At 47.6% G+C, this 12,665-nt stretch overlaps 1 protein-coding gene and 2 pseudogenes across 1 annotated transcript; all 3 read left to right on the forward strand.

The window, feature by feature from the left end:
* Window positions 1–7,015: 7,015 nt before the first annotated feature.
* Window positions 7,016–10,188, forward strand: LOC146679411 (uncharacterized). Its single transcript, XM_085450468.1, has one exon. It carries the CDS (start codon window positions 8,076–8,078, stop codon window positions 8,982–8,984), a length of 909 nt encoding a protein of 302 aa, XP_085306594.1. The 5' UTR covers window positions 7,016–8,075; the 3' UTR covers window positions 8,985–10,188.
* LOC146679412 (thioredoxin-interacting protein pseudogene) lies at window positions 9,173–9,739 on the forward strand (annotated as a pseudogene).
* Window positions 10,189–10,828: 640 nt separating the features above from the next.
* Window positions 10,829–12,312, forward strand: LOC146679413 (cytosolic arginine sensor for mTORC1 subunit 2 pseudogene; annotated as a pseudogene).
* The last annotated feature ends 353 nt before the right edge of the window (window positions 12,313–12,665 follow it).

A 12,665-nucleotide genomic window follows, 5' to 3' on the forward strand; every position in this document is an offset into this window, starting at 1 on the left:
CGGCAGACATCCAAGCTGCACAGGGCACACGCAGCACCAGGCAGAATTAATGACGTCCCTGATCCACAGCTCAAGCCCAGCCACCCGCTGCCTCCTCGCCGCCTCCTCCCGGGACCTTCAAGGACCACCCACCAGCCACTGGTACACATTCCAATCTTACACAATGGCCCCAGCATCACAGGGCATCTCCTGACATTAAAATCTATCCTGATTTCTGTTGTTTTTCCCTCATCTCTGAGCCTGTGAGTGTGAGTGTGTGTGTGTGTGTGTGTCTCCCTCTCTTTTACACAAAAAACACATGTCAGTTGTTAAGGAAAATGTTATAAAACACTTCTTCAGTAAAGACTCAGAGAAGAGAAACACACAGAACTTCTTGCTAGCAAGGGCAGCCTCCACTCTAAGAGACTCCAGTGAGAGAACTGCCCCGGTCTTTATTTTATACTCCATTGAGCGTGTGTGTGTGCGTGTGTGTGCGTGTGTGTGCGTGTGTGTGTGTGTGTGTGTGTGTCTCTTTTACACAAAAAATACATGTGAGTGCACTTGCAACAACTTTTAATATGCAATGTACAGGACTTGCCAGCTAGGCGCCATCCTGTGGACCAAACATGCAATTGAAAGATGTTATTTTCGCCGGTATAACTCCTTCAGACACTTTGTACCGCATTGAGCCAGCAGAGGGAGCACCTCTTGTTCAATCCCAGTGGCACAGCAGCTGTACTACTCATTAACGGTGCTGTTTTTGACCATCCTTTGATGACACATTTGTGCTTGACAAAAACAGGAGCTGCCTCCTTATATTTGAGGTGACAACAACTGAGTTTGTACATGGCAAGGGGAATAACAGCAGAGGTAAAGACAGTGAAGATGTGATTGGGAGAAGGAAGCCAAGATTTAGTTGGAAGACAAGGTTACATTCTACATACTGTTGCTCAACTTTCTACTCTTACTATCTTTTTTGTTTGTTTTTAGTAGACTGCTCTTGTATTTTTATGCATCAGTTATGAGGTATAGAAAACTTTGAAGAACAAAAGAGCACGAGCACACAAGCTTGTATTGTTTTTGTTTTGTATTGGCACGGCAGTTTAAAAAAAAAAAAAAGAAAAAAGGAAAAAAAAGAAAAAGATCCATCTGCGTATCTAATTAATGCTTTTTCAAATTAAGACATTTTGTTTTGTTTTTTCCTTTTTCTCAGTACTTGCCTGAACTGCATGGTGGTAAGAAGTAGTTTTTGGAGGAGTAAAGAAGGTTGTTGTTGGGCTGGTTAGCTTTGTCTGTCTTTGGAATTTTCTTACAGGACACCCAAGCATAACTGTAACATTTGGGGGCTTCGTCCGGTGGTCGAGAGAGGGAGTGTGGAGCAGGGAAATTATTTTACTGCTATTGTTAAATAATTGTCATCATTACCATTGCATTAATAATATAATCTGGAGTTTATATTGCATTCAGGGGTTAAACAGTGTCTCTTTCAGAAAGACTGAGTTGCAGGCTGACAGGAAGTTGTATGCAGAAGTGAAAGCAGGAAGTTATTTTGAGCAGCAGGCTAAGACGAGGCTTTAACAATGTAACAGATAGCTTTAAGAAGGCTTTAAGGTTTTATGCACACAGGTATTAAATTAACTTTGTATTCCAGGTGCAGTTATAACTATTTTATACATATTGCATATCTGTGCTTATTTGAGTTGATGTTCAGGTTCTTTAAAGGTCTTAAGCTTCAACTAGTGAGAGTGTCTAGATGATCCATGCTGAGGGAAAACTAGAACATAGAAGGAATTGCAATACATGCTTACAAAACACTTATATATCAGATCATTTTATATTAAGGTTTTAGTAGAGGTTCTTGGTTAAAACATTTATTTAGTAGAAGACATACACATAGTCTCAGTGAGCTTCTGGTCTGGTAAAAGGTCAGAAGTGCAACAGGTGAATTGAGAAAGAGCATTTGAGGACGAGACACAGATAGTAGGTGAAGAGGTGACACAAAGAGCATGTGAGGTCGTGACACACACACACATGAGTTAAATTTATTTAGAGGAGAGATTACTCATGTCTGGTTGTAACTGCAAAAGTGTCTCGGTAAAAGAGGAACCGTTCCTTGTTGTCTCGGCAAGAAAGAGGAACAAGACAAGAACTGAAAGGTAGACAGGAAGGGCTAGCCATGAAAATAGAAGATGATTTTCTGGGTGAAAAGTCATGATGGTGTTGATCTGATCTATGTATAAAATGTACCGGTGACGCATGAAGGGGCGTCAGTAAACAAACCCTGATGCTATAAAATATCTGTTCATGCTTTGATTAAGTCGAGGACTACTGGCTGTCTGCGTACAGAGTGTCTTCCCACACGTGTGTTCATTAAAATCATTGTTGGACCAAGATCCTCTGGACCATGGGTGGTGTGTACTCTCTTTCCTCAATTTTGAACCTTAACATTCTAGGCGCCATCCTGTGGACCAAACATGCAATTGAAAGATGTTATTTTCGCCGGTATAACTCCTTCAGACACTTTGTACCGCATTGAGCCAGCAGAGGGAGCACCTCTTGTTCAATCCCAGTGGCACAGCAGCTGCTCTGCTTCTGTGTGTGTGTGTGTGTGTGTGTGTGTGTGACAGAGAGACAGACAGAGAGAGAGAGAGAGAGACACTTGCTGTGTATTTAAAAAACAAGCTGTTACGTTTCGGTGTTGTCAGTGTTTTGATTTAGGCGTGACTGTAATGTGTTTCCTGTTTTACTTTGAAAGTCTGTCTTATCTCAATGTTTTCAGTTTACGCTTCCTTGTCTCGTCAGTTCTGATTTGCCCCAGCTGTGTTTCCCTCCTGTTGTCCCTTCCCTGATTGCTCCCTCTATGTATTTAAACCCTGTGTTTCAGTGTGTCATGGTCGCGATCTTCCCCCCCGTTGTAAATAGTTTGACGTCTTGTGTGTGGTGATGAAAATAAATGTCTTATTTTTGCTTTGATGTAAATAGGTGTCGATGCTTTCGTTTTGGGATTTTTGTGGAGAACCGTAGTAGTTTTTTTTTGTTTTTTTTTTTTTTTTCTTTTTTCCCTTATTTTTATTTTTTCTACGTTGCACCCCGGTTGCCTAGGCCGGGGTGTAACATATGGGGGCTCGTCCGGGATCGCTGGAGGGTCCGTGGGACCGCTCCAGCCTTCGTCCGGGATCGCTGGAGGGTCCGAGGGACCGCTCCAGCCTTCGTCGTCTGCTGGAGGGTCAGTGGGACCGCTCCAGCCTTCATCAGTTTCATCTGCCTTCGCTTCAGCCGTCCGTCTCCGCTGGAGGGTCCAAGGGACCGCTCCAGCCTTCGTCGTCTGCTGGAGGGTCAGTGGGACCGCTCCAGCCTTCATCAGCCTTCGTCCGTCTTCGCTGGAGGGTCCGTTGGAGGGACCGCTTCAGCCTTCATCCGCCTTCGCTGGAGGATCCGAGGGACCGCTCCAGCCTTCTGCAGCTGGTGGGCTGCGTGTCTGTGTGTGCAGCTGGTGAGCTGCTCATCCGCCTTCGCTGGAGCGTCCAAGTGACCGCTCCAGCCTTCATCCGCTTTCGCTGGAGGATCCGAGGGACCGCTCCAGCCTTCTGCAGCTGGTGGGCTGCGTGTCCGTGTGTGCAGCTGGTGGGCTGCGTGTCCGTGTGTGCAGCTGGTGGGCTGCGTGTCCGTGTGTGCAGCTGGTGGGCTGCGTGTCCGTGTGTGCAGCTGGTGGGCTGCGTGTCCGTGTGTGCAGCTGGTGGGCTGCTCATCCGCCTTCGCTGGAGCGTCCAAGTGACCGCTCCAGCCTTCATCCGCTTCTGCTGGAGGGTCCGGGGGACCGCACCAGCCTTCGTCGTCTGCTGGAGGGTCCGTGGGACCGCTCCAGCCTCCATCAGCTTCGTCTGCCTTCATCCGCCTTCGCTGGGGGGGAGGGTCCGTGGGACCGCCCCAGCCTTTGTCGTCGCTGGAGGGTCCGTGGGACCGCTCCAGCCTTCATCCGCCTTCGCTGGAGGGTCCGTGGGACCGCTCCAGCCTTCGTCGTCTGCTGGAGGGTCAGTGGGACCGCTCCAGCCTCCATCAGCTTCGTCTGCCTTCGTTTCAGCCTTCGTTTGTTTTGATCAAACATTTCACTTGGGGTTACATGTTTGATTTTTGGGTGGGGGGAACTGTTACGTTTCGGTGTTGTCAGTGTTTTGATTTAGGCGTGACTGTAATGTGTTTCCTGTTTTACTTTGAAAGTCTGTCTTATCTCAATGTTTTCAGTTTACACTTCCTTGTCTCGTCAGTTCTGATTTGCCCCAGCTGTGTTTCCCTCCTGTTGTCCCTTCCCTGATTGCTCCCTCTATGTATTTAAACCCTGTGTTTCAGTGTGTCATGGTCGCGATCTTCCCCCCCGTTGTAAATAGTTTGACGTCTTGTGTGTGGTTGTCTGGGATTTCGAGCTCGGATGACTGCGTGATGGAGGCCATAATGGTGCTAAATGCTGTTTACAGATTTCTTTGATGAGCTGATTTGATGAGACAACTGAGTAATACTAAGAAGTGATGAAGAGCTTTGAGGACTTGGGGGCACCAAACTTAACAAAATACTGACTTTGGTAGCTGTGGCGTGTCTGACTTTGCTCAAATGGCTGAAAACTTACAGTTACTCACTTGCTGGTGTATGGATAGTTTTTGCACTGATGAAGATGAAGGGGAAGGGTAGGACCTATTAGGCAGAGAGGCACTGGGTGACTTTGAGATATGACATACAAGGTGGTGTCCTTACACACTGGAGAGCCAGGGGAGAGAAGAGGTGTTGTCAAGTTGCTGGTGATACCTTGTCAGTTTCTTTCTTCCACGCTGCCAGATGTTTATCGACCTTAAAGTTGTTTGAATCTTTCGTACTGTGCCTTCTACCACGGTTTCTCTCCCCTTGCTAGGCTCGACACCCCGTTGTAAATAGTTTGACGTCTTGTGTGTGGTGATGAAAATAAATGTCTTATTTTTGCTTTGATGTAAATAGGTGTCGATGCTTTCGTTTTGGGATTTTTGTGGAGAACCGTAGTAGTTTTTTTTTGTTTTTTTTTTTTTTTTCTTTTTTCCCTTATTTTTATTTTTTCTACGTTGCACCCCGGTTGCCTAGGCCGGGGTGTAACAAAGCGCTCAAACAAACCAAAGAGAACGACAGAGGCAGAAAGACACTGTTTTTTTTTGTGGTAACCCATGAGGTCTTGCTATTGAATTGTACAGTGCATCCTGAAGCAAGGCCGAGCAGATGACATAGTGCTCCACAGGCCTGCTTCTGGTGCCTGCTCCTGTACCAACCTGCTGCAGAAACAGAAAAAGACAAGAAGTCACGTAAGATAAAACAAAGAAAATAATGTAAATACACACGGAAAGGATTTAAAGGAAGGGGGTGCCATAAACAAAAGTACAGTGAACAAAGGACGGGATGTCAAAAAAGACAGGGGGTGCCATAAAAAGATAAAGAGACAATCCTAATAAATGTATCTGACTCCAGCAATTTGCACTAAAATTTCTAGAAAGCTGGTTTTCTTTCTCCTGCTCGCCTTGTCTGAATATGGAGTAAACACAGAAAGACAAGAAAAAACAAGGGGAAAACAAAGAGAAAAATAGTAAGAAAACTAAAGATATGAAAGACAAGAAGTCACGTAAAATAGAAAGAAAAGCAGAAAAAGAAAAAGACAAGAAGTCAGAAAAAGAAAAGGACAAGCAGTCAACTTAAAAAAGCCCAAGTGGGAGGAGCTAACAAGAGTATAAAAGGCCAAGAGAGGCAAACAGAAAACAGAGAGACAAAGACAAGACACACTGGGTCGGCCTGAAGAAGGCAAAAACATGCCGAAACGTCGCGAACGGCCCAGTGAATGCTAAATGTGCACTAAAACCCTAGATATGGGCAATTTTTTGAACCAGGGCAGGGACACCACCACCCGGCCCCATCGATGGCCCGTGCACCTCAGGCTACCAGCTTGCTGGTGGCCTGATTCTTTTCTTAACACCTAACCAGCCAGTGCCTCGTGGGGTTGGGGGTGCCCCTGCCCTCTATCTTACCCTAACCCTAACCACAGGGGGGTCCCTAACACAAAAAACGAAGACAAGAAGTCACGTAAGAAAGAAAAACAAGTAGAAAAAGAAAAAGACAAGAAGTCACGTACAAGAAAGAAAGATAAGCAGAAAAAGCAAAAGACAAGAAGTCACGTACAAGAGAGAAAGACAAGTAGTCAGAAAAAGAAAAAGACAAGAAGTCACGTACAAGAAAGAAAGATAAACAGAAACAGAAAAAGACAAGAAGTCACGTAAGATAAAACAAAGAAAATAATGTAAATACACACGGAAAGGATTTAAAGGAAGGGGGTGCCATAAACAAAAGTACAGTGAACAAAGGACGGGATGTCAAAAAAGACAGGGGGTGCCATAAAAAGATAAAGAGACAATCCTAATAAATGTATCTGACTCCAGCAATTTGCACTAAAATTTCTAGAAAGCTGGTTTTCTTTCTCCTGCTCGCCTTGTCTGAATATGGAGTAAACACAGAAAGACAAGAAAAAACAAGGGGAAAACAAAGAGAAAAATAGTAAGAAAACTAAAGATATGAAAGACAAGAAGTCACGTAAAATAGAAAGAAAAGCAGAAAAAGAAAAAGACAAGAAGTCAACTTAAAAAAGCCCAAGTGGGAGGAGCTAACAAGAGTATAAAAGGCCAAGAGAGGCAAACAGAAAACAGAGAGACAAAGACAAGACACACTGGGTCGGCCTGAAGAAGGCAAAAACATGCCGAAACGTCGCGAACGGCCCAGTGAATGCTAAATGTGCACTAAAACCCTAGATATGGGCAATTTTTTGAACCAGGGCAGGGACACCACCACCCGGCCCCATCGATGGCCCGTGCACCTCAGGCTACCAGCTTGCTGGTGGCCTGATTCTTTTCTTAACACCTAACCCCATCATCAACAAAACAATAAAAAGTTGTCACAAAACCAGAGCTACAGCAGAAGCAAGAAGTCTTCCTTCAAAGTGCCTCGCTTATTTTTTTTTTTTTTTTTGAGACGTGAAATTCCAAGACCCCTAACCCCCGAGAGGACGCCCCGCATGGGTTTTGGGTCTGATAAATGCACGCATACCCGGAGGGTCAGCGCTCATTTGCATGTATTAGCTCTAGAATTGCCACAGTTATCCAAGTAACGGATGAGCGATCAAAGGAACCATAACTGATTTAATGAGCCATTCGCAGTTTCACTGTACCGGCCGCGTGTACTTAGACCTGCATGGCTTAATCTTTGAGACAAGCATATGCTACTGGCAGGATCAACCAGGTAGCCCCTCAGGCGGCGGCAGCGGCGCGCACGCACGCGCTCGCTCGGGGCTACTGAGGCCTGTCGACCAGGGCGAGGCTTTCCGGACGCACGTGTGGACCGGGGCGAGGGTTCGAGAAACCGTGTTTGCCGGACGGGGCCCCGTCGCCCTCGCGGGGTGGGCAAACTCTGGGTTTGCCTACCCACTCTGCGACGAGGCCCGCCGTGGTATGACCACCGGGACAGACCGGGCGTCTTGGTCTCGCTACCGAGCGATCGCGTCTGGCGGGGGGGGGAAGCGTGGGGAGGACAGGGCGGGGTCCGAGAACCACCACCCCCTTCGACCTTCGCGCTGTAACCCCCGGCCAGCGCTAGAGGCGAGCCTGCGGGCCGGAGGAGCTGACCGCCCGAAGGCGCCGGCGAAGGTGCCGGGCCCGGCGGCAGCCCTCTGATGGCAGGCCACGTTTGCCAGTCGATCGGGGTGGGAGGGCACAACCCTAGAAAAAAACTTACCTGTTAAAATAAAGCCTGTATAAAGGAAAGAAAAAACTTACCTGTTAAAATAAAGCCTGTATAAAGGAAAGAAACAAAAAGGAAAACACTTATTCACCTGGGCTCGACTGAAGAAGGCACTTCTATGCCGAAACGTCTCGCGATAGCCCATTAGCTCTCAAACCCAAGACATGGGTAATTTTTGGAACCGCCGGGCAGGGTCTCCACCTCCCGGCCCCCATTGATGGACAGTGCAGTCAGGCCCTTGGTGGCCTGTTATCACCTAAACCCTAACCCCCTAACCAGACCCCCCTCCCCTCCGGCGGCCGGACATGCTGAAGTGTATCCCCCTGTGGCGCTGCAACCGCCACGTCGAGTCGGTGGACAAGCGGCATTGCAACTTGCAGACGGTTCCTGATGAAATATTTCGATACAGCCGCAGTTTGGAGGAGCTTCTCCTTGATGCCAATCAACTCAAAGAGCTACCAAAGCCTTTCTTCAGACTACTGAACCTCCGGAAACTTGGCCTGAGCGACAATGAGATCCAGAGACTCCCGCCTGAGGTGGCTAACTTCATGCAACTGGTGGAATTGGACATCTCCAGGAACGATATTTCTGAGATCCCAGAGAGCATTAAGTTTTGCAGGGCCTTGGAGATTGCAGACTTCAGTGGAAACCCCCTCTCCAGATTGCCGGATGGTTTCACTGAACTCCGAGCGCTCGCTCACCTGGCCCTCAATGATGTGTCATTACAGATGTTGCCCAATGACATTGGAAATTTGGCCAACCTGGTGACGTTGGAGCTCAGGGAGAACCTGTTGAAGTCTCTGCCCACGTCGCTCTCTTTCCTGGTGAAACTGGAACAGCTGGACCTGGGCAGCAATGAACTGGAAGTTTTGCCGGATACCCTCGGCGCTCTCCCCAACCTAAGGGAGCTGTGGCTGGACCGTAACCAGTTGTCCTCATTACCACCAGAGCTGGGAAACCTTCGTAGGTTGGTGTGTCTGGATGTGTCGGAGAATCGTCTGGAGGAGCTCCCGTCAGAGCTGAATGGCCTCCTGGCTCTCACAGACCTGCTGCTCACACAGAACCTGCTGGAGGTCGTCCCGGACAGCATAGGGTCTCTGAAACAGCTGTCCATCCTGAAGGTGGACCAGAACAGACTGACCCATCTGACTGATTCAATAGGCGAGTGTGAAAACCTCACAGAACTTGTCCTGACGGAGATAAGAAAGATCTAACCCAAGACATGGGTAATTTTTGGACCTGCTGGGCAGGGTCTCCACCTCCCGGCCCCCATTGATGGACAGTGCACTCAGGCCCCTGGTGGCCTGCTATCACCATAATCCTAACCCAGGAGGGAAGGACCGCGCATTCCTCGGTCCCCCCCAGGGGGGACGGGGCCGTAACCAACGCCCTAACCCTAATGATGCGGGTGTCCGCGCTGAAGCTTCTGGGTCTGGGCTGCGCCAAGGTGGAGTACGCTAAAGGCAAGCAGCGGTGCCGACAGGAGGCCGAGTACCTCAGACATGAAACGGTCCTGCGGCTGCAAGACCAGCCCACAGACTCTGACGGCTCTGTGGTGTTGAGACCTGGCAACAAGTACGAGTACACGTTTGGATTCGAGCTCCCTCAGCAAGGGCAACTGGTGTCGTCATACAAGGGGAAGTTCGGCTACGTCCAGTACTGTGTCAAAGCCCTGATGGAGAGGCCGCAGCAGCCCGTGCTAGAGTGCAAGAAATGTTTCGAGGTGGAGGAGCCACTGGATGTCAACACCCCAGACCTGCTGTCTCCAGCAGGTGGCATGAAGCAGAAGAAAGTCACCTGCATGTTCATCCCTGACGGTCCCTGGGTACTGGAAGGCTGGTGCGTTCATAAAGATGGGACTGTGAGGCGGAGGAGGAGTTCAACGGCAATGCTCGCATGCTGCCGGTCGGCTGAAGTCCACCAGTGGGAACCGTGGAACTGTGGTCCACCTGTTAAGGACCAAACTTGAAAACAGGCAGAAGGTCTGAACTCCAGAGGAGGTTGGATGGAGAAGTAAAGGCACGAGTGTGGAGGTGGACTGAAATGTTGGTCGTTTGTTATGTCAGCTGCCTTCAACCTGCTTCATCGCTTATGAGTCTTCCTGCTCGTGCTCCTCAGACCAGAGATGTTGAGGCCCGATGGCACAGTGATATGCTGCATTTCTGAATAAGCTGCCCTTTCCAGAGACTCTCCATTTACAGCCACTATGACTTTGTTACTGGGCCGAGCACTGGCCTGCTGTGGCACCGTGGCTTTTTCTCATTGCACTCCAAGACTGTATTTTTACAGGACTACTCAAAAGGAAACATCCTTTTACCAGTCCACTCAGTTTGCATCGCTGTTACGAAATTGTTGGGAACACTGTTGCTTTTCAGAATCACAGCATGTAAATTTCTTCCTTAAATGTCAGTAGTGTTACCAGTGTTTGAAAAAAGTCCTTTATTCCTATATTGTTGCTTTTGACTCTCCTACTGCCCAGAAGACTCTGTTCAACTGAACAATGTTTTTGATGTGGAGATATGCAACTTCCACCAGTCACCACAGCTTGGTGACTGGTGCTAATTACTGCGAGTGCCGTCCATACCACACGCTCTCGATGGAACGCACTTTATCTGAGGATCCTTGTATCTGATCTGCAGTTGTCCCAGGCAACATTTCATTTAAGAGTTCCACTTCTGTGAATTCACAACTTCTGTTCTTTCAGGGCGCAGGGAAATCACTGTTAATGACTCATTTGTGAGAAAATATGTTTGTAATACGCTCTTGATACGTGCAGATGTTTTTGTATGAAAGCCGAGGGGAGAATATAAAAGGCGGAGCTCACACAGGAGCTCATTTTCCACTCGGCACTCGATGAGAGCACATCTCTGCCAGTCCAACTGTTGCCAGCTAACCTAGCTTACAGTTTTCTGTGTGCCACACCTGAAGAAGACCGTGTACGGTCGAAACGTTGTGTTTTTTGTGTTTATTTTTAAATAAACAGTTTTTTTTGGCACACCTTCTTTTGTTGTTTACTGTTTTTACGTGACTTTTTCCTTTCCACATTTTGGAAAGCGTTTTTTGTTCACATTAAAATTAAATAAATATTTTTTGAAGCACATTTAATTTTTTTTGGAAAAAAGAAAAGAAGAAAAAAATTCTGGACGCCATGGACGACGGCTGGACGGTGGTATGCTATGGCCGCCGCCGCCAACGTGACCGCCAAGTCTTCTGGGACGGGTACGGAGGGCCGCAGGGAGGGATGGACCGTGCACGCTCCTTTTCCTTTCGGAGAAGGGATTATCTTCCCCACCCTAACCCATTTTAGTCCTTCCTCAAATGAGAAGACGTAAAAGATGGAGCTTCATATTTTAGAGCACAGCTTGAAAGTGGCGAGTATAGAGAAAGAAGGGATCCAGATTTGCACTCACGGATTAATAAAACTCGCCTTCCTGGCCTCCAAAACAAGATGCAAGTTTTTCAGTTTGACAGAGACTCCAGAGGACTATACCATCATCGTCGACGAGGAAGGATTTAAAGAGCTGCCCCAGTCGGAGCACATCAGCGTTGCCGACGCCACGTGGGTGGCCCTTAACGTGGTGTCAGGAGGTAGCAACACATCCACTTCACAACCCATAGGAGTCACCAAAATCGCTAAATCAGTCATCGCACCACTGGCCGACCACAACATTTCTGTTTTCATGCTGTCGACGTATCAGACGGACTTCATCCTGGTTCGAGAGCGAGACCTCCCGATGGTCATGCACACTCTGTCTTCCGAATTCACTTTGTTTCGAGTGGTCAACGGGGAGACTGTTGCTGCTCACAATCTGGGGGTGACCAATGGCTTTGTGAAACCAAAACTAGTGCCCCGTCCTATCATTCACCCCTTATCCAGTCATAAGAAACAGAAAACGTACAAGTTGTGAAATAAGAAAAAGAAAAACGTACAAGTTGAGAAATGGAAGAAACACGTAAAAGCCGTAGAACTGGAAAGGACAAATGAGAAGGGGGTGCCAGAGAGGAAAAATACAGGACGGGATGTCAATAAAGCAGGGGGTGCCATTTAAAAATTAAAAATATAAACAGAATGAAAAAGTTAAAGAAAGAATAAGAAAAAGAAAACGTACAAGTTGAGAAATAAGAAAAGAAAACGTACAAGTTGAGAAATATAAGAAAGTTAAAGAACAAACAGAGAAACAGAAATATAAAGAAAAGAAAGAAAACAGAAAGCCCAAAGTGGGTGGAGACAGAGAGTATATAAAAGCCGAGACAGGCAAGAAACAGAAACAGAAGACACGTTGGGCCAGCTTGAAAAAGGCACAAATACGCCGAAACGTCGCGAAGGCCCAACGATGCGCATTGGCCAATTATCACCCTATATGGGCAATTTTTTGAACGGGGGACGTCTGCCCACTTCATTCGTCGTGAGCGTGCCTCCAAGGGGGTCCAGCGGCTGCTGGGTCCCCTTTCTCTTTCCTCATCCCTAACCAACCCTAATCATACCTGCATTTGTCCACTGGAGGGAGACAAAAACACCAAGCTCTGAGATTCAAATTTTGAACTGCAGACCTCACAGTGTCTGTGTGTGTGTGTGTGTGTGTGTGTGTGTGTGTGTGTGTGTGCGTGCTTTGGTGTGTGTGTGTGTGTGTGTGCTTTGGTGTGTGTGTGTGTGTGTGTGTGTGTGTGTGTGACAGAGAGAGAGAGAGAGAGTGACACTTGCTGTGTATTTAAGAAACAAACGCTCAAAGAAACCAAACAGAATGACACAGGCAGAAAGACACTGTTTTATTTGTGGTAACCAATGATGCATTTCTTCTCCCCTTGTACAGGGCCTTTTATGACAGGAACAGGAACCACAGAGCGTCAGCGGCAGACATCCAAGCTGCACAGGGCACACGCAGCACCAGGCAGAA

This window comes from Copadichromis virginalis, unplaced genomic scaffold, assembly GCF_057382275.1.
Source record: "Copadichromis virginalis isolate Kocher_CV1m ecotype Utaka unplaced genomic scaffold, C_Virginalis_male_GT1.1 unmapped_scaffold_3, whole genome shotgun sequence".
Lineage (NCBI taxonomy): Eukaryota > Metazoa > Chordata > Actinopteri > Cichliformes > Cichlidae > Copadichromis > Copadichromis virginalis.